General features: G+C 45.3%; 1 protein-coding gene across 2 annotated transcripts; it reads right to left on the reverse strand.

Moving 5' to 3' along the window:
* Positions 1–114: 114 nt before the first annotated feature.
* On the reverse strand, positions 115–11245 carry LOC120661517 (abnormal spindle-like microcephaly-associated protein homolog). Of its 2 annotated transcripts, none has more exons than XM_039940408.1 (20): positions 10472–11245; positions 9783–10251; positions 9622–9704; positions 9365–9478; positions 9098–9286; positions 5777–5845; positions 5505–5561; positions 4817–4927; positions 4608–4724; positions 4432–4539; positions 4194–4341; positions 3815–3991; positions 2838–3734; positions 2418–2662; positions 2202–2330; positions 1962–2090; positions 1551–1740; positions 1147–1372; positions 603–761; positions 115–497 (listed from the first exon to the last, which is right to left on the reverse strand). In XM_039940408.1, exons 1-20 carry the CDS (start codon positions 11096–11098, stop codon positions 413–415), a joined length of 4329 nt encoding a protein of 1442 aa, XP_039796342.1. In that variant the 5' UTR covers positions 11099–11245; the 3' UTR covers positions 115–412. The 2 variants fall into 2 exon arrangements, with proteins under 2 accessions (XP_039796342.1, XP_039796343.1); XM_039940409.1 differs by having other exon boundaries at positions 603–763; positions 1146–1372; positions 2418–2658; positions 2837–3734; positions 10472–11235.
* Between the last annotated feature and the right edge of the window lie 1503 nt (positions 11246–12748).

Consider the following 12748-nt stretch of genomic DNA (forward strand, 5'->3'; position numbering starts at 1 on the left):
TCTTGAAACTGCATGCCTCAAAATTACCGGATATTATGGTGTTGAAGTTGTATTTAAATTTGATCAAAGATTTTTCTTTTTTGAAATGGCAACTTGAAAGAGCGAGCAACACCATGAATAAGCTGATCATTATCATACCTGCTACACAGAACAATCACATTCGAGATGGTAAGGCAGTTAACCCAATACATCAAGCCGATGCTTATCACACTTGGCACACAAAACGATCACAGTATCACACACTAAAGCCTGCAACAGAACTTGCATCATATCCCACACAAGATTCTTGACACTTGCACCACAACTAACTTCAAATTACCGAATAACATGTAAACCTTGCAGGACCAAATGGCCATAAGCAAAACGGCAGAGGATAGCCTTTCAGCTAGCTATATCACCGACGCGTTAAACATCACCAAGTGAGGAGATGATAGAGCGTGGCAGCCTCCCGAAGCCGCCGTAGATTGTTCTCCTTCACAACTCCAGTGCGGCCATTCCTTGCAGAAGGAAGCCCGTCCAGTGGACCAAAGCATTAGCAGTCGGGGGCAATCAAAACTAGCACAAATGGAATTCGAATGTTTCAAAGGGTTTATTGCAGTTACCTCTTGTCGAGTTCCACCTTCTTTTCCAGGTCTTGCACCAGATTTCGCAGCATTTTGATGTGGTGATGCAGCGCCCGGGCGGTTTCATGGCCTCCCTTGGATTCACATAACTTCTTCAGAACATCTGACGCGATGAAGAAGAACCCAGCTGATTTGCTCCTGGGGACATTATCCCAGCATAAGAATGTATGCCCGATTACACAGCTAATCACACACACACACAACCAAATTCAAAGCAAGCTTATTCGCAATCTAGTATGTTCAGAATCAATGATTGGGATATGCAGCCATGAAACAAGAAAGACTGGCTTTTATAGAACAGACCACCCATAAAAGAGTAAGGTTGACAGGGAGACGCTGTTTTGAGCTAAGCCTCTGTTTGAAGAATATATAATGATGCGATTGTGACAGCAAGAAACTAACCAGGCAACCTAAATGCAATTTTTCCCACAAAGGGGGATCCCCCGGATTTCATTACTTGAGAACAAAATGGCAACCTAAATGCAATATGTGAAGGAGAGAAATGGATAGTACATATTGATACCTCAGTAATTCCTGGAAGATGATTTCAACAGATTCTGGAGTGTTGACCAACACCTGTCTAAGATTTGGATAGCGTGCAATGTTCCTGAAAGTAAGGAACACTTGCTTCAAGATTTCCTGGTCAGGAATCCCACGGTTCAGCAAGTGGATTTGCTTCAGCAATATGTCTACGGCTCCAGCAGTGACTAGTGTCTCGCAGCATTTCTTCGAATATTCTGTAGCCGTACCTGTAGGATAAACAGAACATATAAGTGTATAACATCCTAGCTCTTAAACAAAAGTGCTTAGACTGACAAAGTAATAGCTCAACTGAGACAGAACTGGGATTATGATATCAGAATCTAATGTCCTATGATGAATCTAGATTGGAGAAAAAATTAAAAAGGGTGCATAGGTTGCATTTACTCAATGTAGTGCAAGCTTGTCTAATTCTGTGTGTGCTCCTAGACTGACGAAGCTGCGACAGTGCAGCCACCAATCTGTTGATCAGGCGCATACTATCATCAACTTGTGAAGAAGACTTCTGCAGTCTTGATCTTATATGAGCAACTTCTTGCTTCGAAGCTTTCCGCACAAGGAAGGCTTTGACAAATGACTGCAACAATCAGTTACATTGGATGTCAATGAAAATAGTGCACCATCTTAGGTACGATTGTTTATGCTATGAAATGAAGGATCTTTTGCATAATGAAATCATGTTTGACACATTCAGAATCTGGATGGATGCATGAAATGAAACAGAATGTTGATTTTCATAATTCCAACTAACAAAAAGAAGCATAAAGAAATCAGGCATCATCTGCCTCCCTATTGTACCTGTATTGTAGTAACGACTTTTCTAGTTCTAAAAGCAGCTTGTCGTGCTACCCAACCACGGAAATGAGCCTGGATAACAATCACAGCTCGCCTCCTCAATTTAAGGAACAAAACCTTTCTCCACCATCTCTGCAAAAAGAAAAAAAATATATCAAGTATGAAATCAAGTTTGATTTGTGTATATCCAATTAACAAAAACAACTTTATAGAAACCAGACATCATCTGAATTTTTATAGTACCTGTATTGTGGTAATACAGTTTCTAGTTTTAATAGCATCTTGTCGTGCGACCCAACGACGGAAATGAGTCTGGATAATAGTCACAGCTCGCGTCCTCGATTCAAGGAATAAAACCTTTCGCCACCATCTCTGCAAATGGATTTATCAGGTTAACTCTTTTCACACTTAAATGATACTACCCAATGTATAAGCAACTTAAAAAAATAGCACACATACTTGAATGATGTTGATGCAGCATACAATACGATTTACTCGTTTCCGTGCCAGCCAGCCACGGACAAAAGATTGAATTGAGATCACAGATGTTCGTACAGACTGATGGAACAGGAACTTCCTCCACCATCTTTGTAGCCTTATGACTGAATGCAGCACAATCTTCAACTCAAGGCTTTGATGACATTTTCTCTGTTGACATTGGTCAAGTACACAAAGTCTTGTGTAGGTTTGGAGCGAAGAAGAACCTGTACAAGTAATAATCGGTCAATAATATTTTAGAAAATGCAACGAAAAACATATCCCAGCGTGGCCTCTATATCCATAATTCCATAGACGCACCCAACCGTCAATATGTAATAAAAATATATCAAGAAATAAAAATATATCAAGAACAAAGTTAGATGTACGATGCATACTAACCTAACAGTCTCTTTCTAGCTAACCATCCTCTGACAACTCGCTGAATCAGTACTGCGGAGAGTTGGTTGCGCTGACAAGCCTGACGGCACAAGGACAATCTTACTGAGGTCTGGATTCCTACAATAGCCTGAACTTGCCTTGTGAAGCACTTGTGTACTGAATAACACCGCCAATGGCTCTGGATTTTAATTGCAGCAGTTATCCTTAAGTTTCTGTTGTTCAAGAATATTCTATATGCAGATTGTATCCTCTGAGCAGTCAGTGATTCCTTGCAAATAGGTAAACCAATCCGGGTAGATACAAGCTGTTGGTGCTCTAAGAATGCTTGAGAAGAAATATTACTGCTATAATCCATATCATCCTCACTTGCAAGCTTACGTACAGAAATTACGTTGGGAGTCTCAACTTCACACAACTGAGATCTAGCTGTACTTTTACAGCTACTCTCAAACATATTCAATGGAGAACTGGGACGAGGTATAGATTCATGCCCGCTTTTGCACGGTTGAGTGGCAGAAATTATAGAGTTGCTCTGTTTGTTGTCAAGCTGCTGTGAAGCGGTTGAACCTAGACTGTCCATGCCATCAAAACTAAGAATATGAGCAGCAGCAGAAGCTTTCAATGTATCCACATGCTCGCAGTGCTGCCATGAAGTGGCTGAAGCTATGGTTTTATCATCACCACTGCAATGCTCCTGAGGGGAAGGAGCAATGCTACTAGTTTTGGATGGAGTTTTACCTTCTGGGAACTCATATCTTTCAAAGGGCTCATTGTTCTCGAGCCTTTTTCTTCCTCTAATCCAAACCCTTACAGCCTGCTGAATTATAATGGCAGATTTTCTCATCTGCACAAATCTATTCCTCTCCATTATGCAAATGAAGTATCTGTTGTAGTTTTCTGAAAAGAAATGGATGCCAATAATGTAACAGGGGCAAAGTTAATGCATAAATCATGAAGAATTAGTAGGGAGGAAGTACCATGTGCTTGCCAAGTAGTGGCAGCGGCAGTTAAAGGACAACGGTTCCTTTTCAAGGTCGTGGCTGACCATGCCTTCATAGCACCTTGCAGGATAAATATTGCCTTCTTACGCTTGCAATATTTATTCTTTGCAATAAAACTTCTAGTCTGACTCTGAATAATTGTTGCAGCCCACTCTAGAAAAAAAAACGAATTTCACCAGATTGAAGAAAATTATAGTGTTACCAGCATAGCTAATATGGTTAAAACATGGGAATTCATAGAAAAACAGCACTGTGTACAGCTACGGAGTATAATATTTGAATATTTCACAATGATATTAAGAGATTTCATTCAGCAGCAGAAATTTGCAAAGTGAAGAATTGATAAAGAACAAACCCTGGTTGGTACATGAGCCATCTTTGTTATCTCTCTGGTGGAGTTGGTACTTTACATCATTCTTTCCTCCAGATCTATATCTTGCTGAAATATTAGTCTGCGGGCTCTCATAGTGCAACCTCATATTGATCAAATTCTTTAGTTGATCCTATAAACCAAAGAAAATGCTTTAGGCATGCTGACCAGGACTCTAACACAAGGCAGGATAAGAAATTTGAAGTTGACAAAAAAATATTACCAATCTTTTGTCATTAGTCAGATGTGAAGATAGGAAAGCTAGCAAAAGAATGGCACTCTTCTCATCAATTAATACACCATCAGCTAGGATATTACTACCTGGAATGTCCTGCATATCGCAGATAAACGTTTGAGAAAGAAACTACTACTTCTGCAAACAAACAAATAAACCACTACCTGAAGTACATCTGCAAATACTTTTCCCATCTTGCTGGATGGGCAGCTGGTGATATCAGTTAAAGTATCAAGTTCATGACAGGTGAACAATTCCTTTCGGCAACCTGTTTGTGTTTCCTAACAACAATAATCAACAGGAACAATGAGCATATCATAGGAAGCAAAGTTGCACCTAAAGGTGTAATTCCAGTGCAAATAAAAAATAGAACCTCGTTAGGGAAAACATCAATGTTCAAATAATAGTTGACGAGACAGTTCAGTGCTCTCCTGTCAAACTGAGGTGAACTTTCAACTGTTATGCCATATTTTGAGCGTATCACCTGTAAAAGTGCGCAGGAAAAACATACACTGAAATCAGACAACAAAGGCAGGGCTGGAAAGTTAGCACCACACAAGTTGACAATTAGTAAGCTTATAAGAATCCCAACTCAAGTAATGATTAAAGCTTTTAAGATTAACAATGAATAAATGATGTAACTGTGTTACCTTTGAGCTTGCAACATACTGAGGTAGTGAATCATGTAAGGAAATAACTTAAAGTACAAAATGAGGAACATGGAAAACCAGAATACAGAAAGGAAGAGCAAGGCCAAGTGGCCAACAGTCATTTTACAAACTAAAGAATACTTAGGAATATGCATTTTTGAACAGTCTTGAGACTTGGCACGTGAATAGAGTGTCAACCATTCACTCATTTTACAGGCACCAGGCATAGGAAATCAATTTTTACAACTTTCCCACTTAGTGTTTTTGGTTTCCTAAAAGCAGACAGTGACAACAAATACTAGTGTATCCTGTGAGATAATCAATTAGTGAAGTAGGGAAGTTACACACTGACTCATATATTTCTTAGCGTACAACTATATAAGCAATGGAGAGAAAAAAAAGGAATCTTACCTGAACCCAATCGTAAAGCAAGACCATGTGTGATTTGTTCTCAGGCATTCGTTGTTCCTAACAGAAGAAATAGAACCTCTCATTAAAAGTAAAGAACAGAAGTCTCCGATGAAAATGATAAGCAATTAAGCACAGAAGCAAACTTATATGGCAACTTCATCAAGGAACTTTGTTCTATTGCTTGTGATGGAATAAAGAAGGTACTGTGTGGTACATTTTCCTATCCTGTCCAAATATTTGAACTGTTTTAGACAGATGAATGAATCACTCACCATTGACATCAAAGGTACACCTAGCCTGGTTAATTCACGAGATAATGATGTGCTAGCTAACAAGGGCAGCTGAACAGGAGCAAAAGATAACTAGAGTTAATGCCATACAGATCAATTATTCTGGAATCAGAATGGGTTAGGTGAAAACTCAAAACAGTCTTAACAAAAAAACATTATGAAATTCCTAGCATACAAATTGCACAGCATCTCACGAAACCATTATACGAGTATTTACAATATAACTTACTAATTTTGAGAATAAGCGTTAGGATGAGAAAATTAGATCATACACATAACCACTAACTAGAAAGCTTTAGTGCAAACCTTGTGATTAAGGCAACTTAAAAAAACTCAACCTGCAGGCATTTGCTAAGAAGACCTTCTCACGTAGGTCGAGAAAACCCCCGAACCCCTGCCCCACCCTTACACAGGGATGTTGTAGCCCGTATTTGAGAGTGGACCGGGGCGGGCTAAGATCTGTTAGAGTATATTAGGGATATCTCTATATTAGGTAGATTAGGATTGTATTTGTATCCTACCAGATCTGTAGGAGAGGCTCCTCGCCCTCCAAGTCATGTACCCTTATATATTCAACCCCAAGGCTCAGGCTAATACAATAATCAATTACACCAATCCTATTATTCTACATGGTATCACGAGTTCAGGTTTAAACCCTAGGCCTCAAACCCTAGTTTTCCGCTGCTCGCGCCGCCGGCGCCCCTCCTCTCACGCCGCGGCTGCCCTGTTCCCACGACGCCCCTCGAGCGCGCCGCCCTCACCAAGCCCTAGCGCGCCCCCGGGGAGGTTGCCCATGACCTCCGCCGGGGGCAGCGCTCTCCACCCTCTCCACGGCAGATCAAAGGTCTGCCGATCTTCTAGTTATTGCGGCAGATCAACCTGATCCGCCGTCGTCGTCGTCAAGCATCAGCGAATCGTGATGGAACTCACCTTGGATGTGTACCGGTGGCCTCCCCTGCTTCATCCTCCTCATCGCGTCGGACCTCTTAGAGATCCGCCGCCGCGGGGAGACCTCGTCACCCTCTCCGCGCTCGCCAAGGAGGACGCTGGGCGTCGCCCCACCCCGCGCTGCCGTGGTGGTAGCCCGGGACAGGTCGACCTCGACAGCAAGCCGCCATGGTGGTGGTCGGCCAATCTGCGCCATCCTCGCGCAACCCCATGGGCTCATCTTCATCGGCGGTGCTGTTTCGTCCCACCTCTCCAGCGACCTTCTCGACGGGATCCGCCGCCCCGCGCCGCGAGCCGTGCCAGGTCCCCTCTTCTCCGGCTCCTCGGCATCGGTCCCAGCAGGCGGATCCGCCCTCCCTCTACGCGTCCCCTCCGCCGGGAGGTCACCGCTGCAGTCATCCGCCGCCGTCGCACCACCTCCCCGGCGGGATCCGCGCCGCCTCAGCCTGGGCTCATCGCTCCTCCGCCCTCTGTCTCCCTCTCACACTTGCGTGCAAGTGTTGAAGAGGAGAGAGAAGGGCTGACGGGACTTCTTCTACTCCGCGCACGCAAGGATTTCTACACGAACTGCTGCTGCATGTATCTTTTTTAGGTTTTTCCCGATTCGCTTATCGCGTTTGAGTCGCCCACCGCCTGTCGACATCGCGCCTCTACTTCGACGTCGGCATCGACTTCACCGGCCTCTTCTTCGTCCACGACTGTGCGGCATGGCAACATGGATGGTGCCCTAGGGGACGCCCGTATGCACCACCCACCTCGCCACTTCGTCTGCACGTCGTTCTTGGCCGTCTCGTCATCGCCTTCACCGATCGGGACGCCTTCACCGACTTCGCCCACCGCCGTCTCGCCTCATGCTACTCGGTTTGATCAGCCGAGGTGCGTGATCCACTCGGCTCCCGTGACGTTCATCTTCGTCAAGCGCGCCCCTTCACCGAGTACGGAGGGTTGCCACTGCGTCGCCTCTTCGGGCAGCAGTGCCGCCACCAGTGGTCTCATTCATCTTGCATCTTCGCCGCCGCCGACCACGTCCTTGACCTCGTCTTCAATGACGCGTTGCTGCGCCTTGCACGCATGGTCTTCATCAAGCTGTTCGAGTTCTTCGCCGACTTCTGCGACCGCCGCCGCCGCGACTACTACGCCAAGCTAGCTGGCTTTTGGGCTAGTGCTCAGCTGCTCTATCTCTACGCTTCTTCTAGCACGACCTCGTCGCCACCACCGTCATCTGTACTTCGCCTACTTCGTCTACTCCGACAACCACGGGCTGCTTCGGCTTCTTCTTCCTCGCCGTTCTGCACCGCAACTGTCGTCGAGACCTCCTCTGCTGGTCCCTTACATTCTACGACTTGGTTGTGCGCTCTCCCTTGTACGTCCGGTATTGGCAACACCGGCGCGTACCTTCGTCCCCGACGCGCTACTGGGTCTGGCAAACCCAGTACTCACCTCGGCCTTGGCGTTTTGACGGCGTCACCCTCCCTTCGCCCTCGACGCATCACTGTCTTCGTCTACGGCGCCTCCGCGCCACCACTGTTTGGCGCCCCCTTGCGCGCCAGCGGCTTCATGTGCGGCTACCTCTGCATCGGCTAACTCGACAGCTACGTCGACCACGGCTACCCTACGCACGGCATCATCGACCATGGCTACTTGTCCTCCACTTGGCTACCTCGACATCGGCCCAAAGGGCTATTGTCTGCTTGAGCAACCTTGTGGTTTTCCACTCCAGCCACAACATCTGCGGCGCACTGACCGTTGTGACTGCGGGGGGATGTCAGTTTACCGACTTCTCTCCAGTCTCACTGTCTGCGATGCTCCCGCTATGACTGCGGGGGGATGTTAGAGTATATTAGGGATATCTATATATTAGATAGATTAGGATTATATTTGTATCCTACCAGATCTGTAGGAGAGGCTTCTCTCCCTCCAAGTCATGTACCCCTATATATTCAGCCCCAAGGCTCAGGCTAATACAATCATCAATTACACCAATCCTATTATTCTACAGGATCACTTCTAGTTCCATGTAGTTCCATGTGCTTTGGCGTGTAGGCAAGCGAGGGGATTTTTTTAACCTCAAGCCTGAAATTCGCTCCCACGGGGAGTTGAACCCAGGACCTGAGGAGTGCCACCTAACCAATCCGGCTAGGGACTCGTTCACCTGATTATGGCAACTGAGAAGGATGTGAAACTGAAGGTTAAGCTAATTACCACAGTGACTGCACTCACTGCAGTGACTAAAAACCCACTAACAAATAGTAAGCAATCTATAATTCCAGATCTTTGTGCGAAAAAAGGTATACATAATAGTAAAATTCAACACGAGTAATAAGATCTGTAATAAGTTTATACTGAACAATTGACCTGCTTATGGATGAATAAATTCCACAGCAATGAAAGAATAAGCTCCTTATCCCCAGTAATGATGTCTTCTGCAGAAATTGTGACTCCATCAGGATCAGATAATGGAACCCGAGCTTGCTTGATGTATCGTATAGCAGTGGTGCAGTTACTCAACCTCTTCTTTTTTGTATCTGAGGGAGCAATCACATTCTGAAACAAAGCATATTTGCACATTAAATCAAATAGAAAAGCATTGGACTGATTAATATAGCCGAAAGAAATACTTGCCAAAATGATCGATGCATCTGAGATGAGCAGCTGAACAATTCTACAGAGAATTATGCCATCTTGGAGATCTTCAAATAGACTCCTTACAGTGAAATCATATTCTGATAGAGCAGGCTGGTGAGCAAAAGGAAAATTAGAGTAATCTAACAGATATTTAAATAAAATTCTAAACTACACCATTCCTGAAAAAAACTTATAGCAACCTAAAACACAAAAAGCAGATTGTTCAGCACAGTAATACAGACAAATCCATATACCTGTTGATAATTTAGTTTATACCCCATAGTTGCGAGGTGCATCAGAAGGTCACCTTCTCCGTGCATGGCCTCCCCCAAAGACTCTACAATTCAGTAATCAGTTGAACACTTGCACGTCACATAGAACAATAATAAAAAACAGATGGATTCAGCTATATTACCCTGAATGATTTGCCGACTAGATTTTACTTGGCCTTGGTGACAAAATAAGAGAGGGGATCCACCGTCAAGGCCATCAATTCCAGCTTCAAGAGGTAGAGCACTTTCTATTTTGGCTCTATCTAGTGCAGCAACAAACAGAAAAATTCTTTTCAGTATGATATTGCCCGATGCTTCACTATAACCCTGTACATTGTGCCCTTCTACCACCTTCTTGTGCGCACAAAACTTTGCAGTCATGATTTGAGAAAACATCTGCTTCTCCAGAATTAGTTTTAGAAAATGAACCTCCTTGTCCCGTTTTCCTAATCCACACTGCATCAAGGAATCACCGCCATGAACAATATGCAAGCCAATCCTAAGCCAATCTGGATTGTAGCACATGAAAATCCTAGTTGCTTTCTCTTTGAGCCTAAGATCAGTAACAAGGGGGCACTGTGCTTTCATCTTCAGTCTGCCTTCATCAATGCTCTGAAAAAAAAGGAGGGGGGGGATCAGTGGTTCTGCTGTGTAAGACTGAAAACTTTTTCCATTCTATACAATCCACAAAATAACCAGACAACACAGCAGTTTGGTCTCGATTTGAAGATTTCTAAACTATATTGCTATAACAATCCAAAATGAGTAGTAAGCCACAATGAGACAGTTAGATTTCCAAGCCATCGAGTTTCAACCCTCCAAATCGTCTCACCTTACAAACTTGAAAGATCATGACGAGCACCTCCTCGCACGCGCCCTTGCTCATATACCTCCCCATCCTCTCCGTGACATCGTCCAGGCTGCACACCTCCCTCAGAGAATCCCGTAAAGCGGCAATCATCGCCGGCGTCATCTCCTTCCTCTTCTCCCCGCCGCGATCACCACCACCGCGGCGCCGCTTCGGGCTGCGCACCCCACGCGCCCGATCTCCACCGAGAGCGTCGCGCTCGCCCGCCGCGCAGGGCTGCGCGGCCGCGGCGGTACCCGTGGCCGCCGGGGAGCAGCCGCAGGCTGCTGGGTCGCGGAGGAGCAGCGAGAGCCATGACGAGGCGGAGGCGGCGAATGAGCGGAGCGCGCGCTCGCGGCCGGACTCGGCGCGGCGGGCGGAGCGCGATTGGTCGACCTCGAGCGCGCGGAGGCGGCGGCCGAGGGGCGTCGGGGTAGGGGCGCCGTCTCCGGGCCTCCGGAGGCGGAGCGGCGTCGGCGTGGGAGCCTGGAGGGGAGTTTTGGAGGCGGTGAAGAAGGTCGGGGAGGCGGGTACGTGCTTGGGGTTAGGTCTTGGGGTGCGGAGGTTGGAGAGGTCGCGGAAGGGGGAGGCGGCGGGCTCGCGGCGGCTCATGGCGGCCGGGAAGGGACGCTCTAGAAGGTTCGGGAGTGAGCGCTCATGGGATCGTGAAGGTTCTGGAAGGTTGGAGAGGACCGGGGGGCGGGGGGATTGGAGGTCGGGCTGGAACTAAGACGAAGACATTTGGCGTTTGAGCGGGAGAATTGAGGTTGGATGCCGAACGGTCGAAATTCGAAATGGACGCTCCTCTGACGGTCTGACCTCTGTTGGGCTAGGCTTGCATGGGCTTCAATCTATCTATTGCATACCAAGGCCGAACAATCTTTTCAAATCTTTCTAAATGAACATTTTTTTCAGTTTGAATTGAACATTTGAATAGTGCATGCCGAACAAAAATGATTGCGCCCGTGCTTTTAGAAAGTGCTACTGCATGAAATATTTTAAAACGAGTGCATACTTCTATTCCATGAGGCTCTAAGAAAAATTTCCAAAATTTGTTAAGCGCTTCCTTTTAATTTGGTTAAGTGGTAGCGTTCCAACAAACATTATCTACACTCTAGAACCCACAATACACTACTAGAAAACAAGTCTTAGGTCCACCCCAAAAGTATCAGTATGGAGATGAACCGGTACCTATGCTATGATGAATGAAATTTATGAATGAGCTTTAGGTACCGGTTGGTATTATCAACCGGTATCTAAGACTCTCCATAGGTACCGGGTGGTAACTTTTATATTAGTATCTGGTGGTACCACCAACCGGTACCTGTAGACGAGCCTTAGGAGCGTTAGGTACCGGGTGGTACCACCAACCGGTACCTTATGCTCGTCCATTGGTTACTTTAGAAGGAAAATATCTCTTTCTCGATCAGAACAACTGTGTAGCTGAGATAGTAAAGGAGCAACACGCGAGGCTAGAGGTCGCGAGTTCAAGTCCCAACAAAGAGAATATTTTGCGTGAATTTTGAAGGCTTAGACACCGGTTGTTTTACCCGGCACTTTGGGGGTACCGGTTTTTGAACCGGTACCAAAGGCTCCTCGCAACTGGTGCCTTAAGCTGTTTTTCCAGGAATGATATAATTCGGGTTGGCCTTGACCATAAGGACAGCGATGTTCAGGCGTTAATGTTTGCCGTGAAAAAAAAATAAGGGGGGTAGGCAAGGAGAGGAAAGTGGGGTTTTATAGTTGATAGAGGGCGTTAATTAAGGCACTTTCATTTTTTGGCATATTAACCATTTTGATTCATCCATGGTCGCGCACACACATGTTGTATAGCACTTCTAGCCCCATAAACTGTGAGGGGGCAAGGAAAGAAGTAAATAGAGGAATGACGTAAGCGCATGCATGCATATCAGCATATGTGTGGGAGACAAATACTGGGTGAGTAGCCTTGCACATGCACATAGTTTTAAAATAAAAGGACCATAGGTTCAAAATCGAGCATCGAAATCAAAATTCATTTGCGTAGTTGTGTTTGTTTCAATAAGAGCTTCAAAACAAAATCTCACACTACTATATTTCCATGATATATTTTTTGAGAGAAAATACTTTTTAGTGTCTTTTAATTTGCTTATAATGTCTGCAAAAAATTTTCTAATGGCTTTACAGAATGTTGCTTCACATGACTGAGTTCAGTTAAGTGGATATTGGTTTCATGTTGTAAAGATAGATTGTCTGGTGTGGTTAGTGGATAGGGGTAAACAA

Source organism: Panicum virgatum, chromosome 2N (genome assembly GCF_016808335.1).
Source record: "Panicum virgatum strain AP13 chromosome 2N, P.virgatum_v5, whole genome shotgun sequence".
Taxonomy (NCBI): domain Eukaryota; kingdom Viridiplantae; phylum Streptophyta; class Magnoliopsida; order Poales; family Poaceae; genus Panicum; species Panicum virgatum.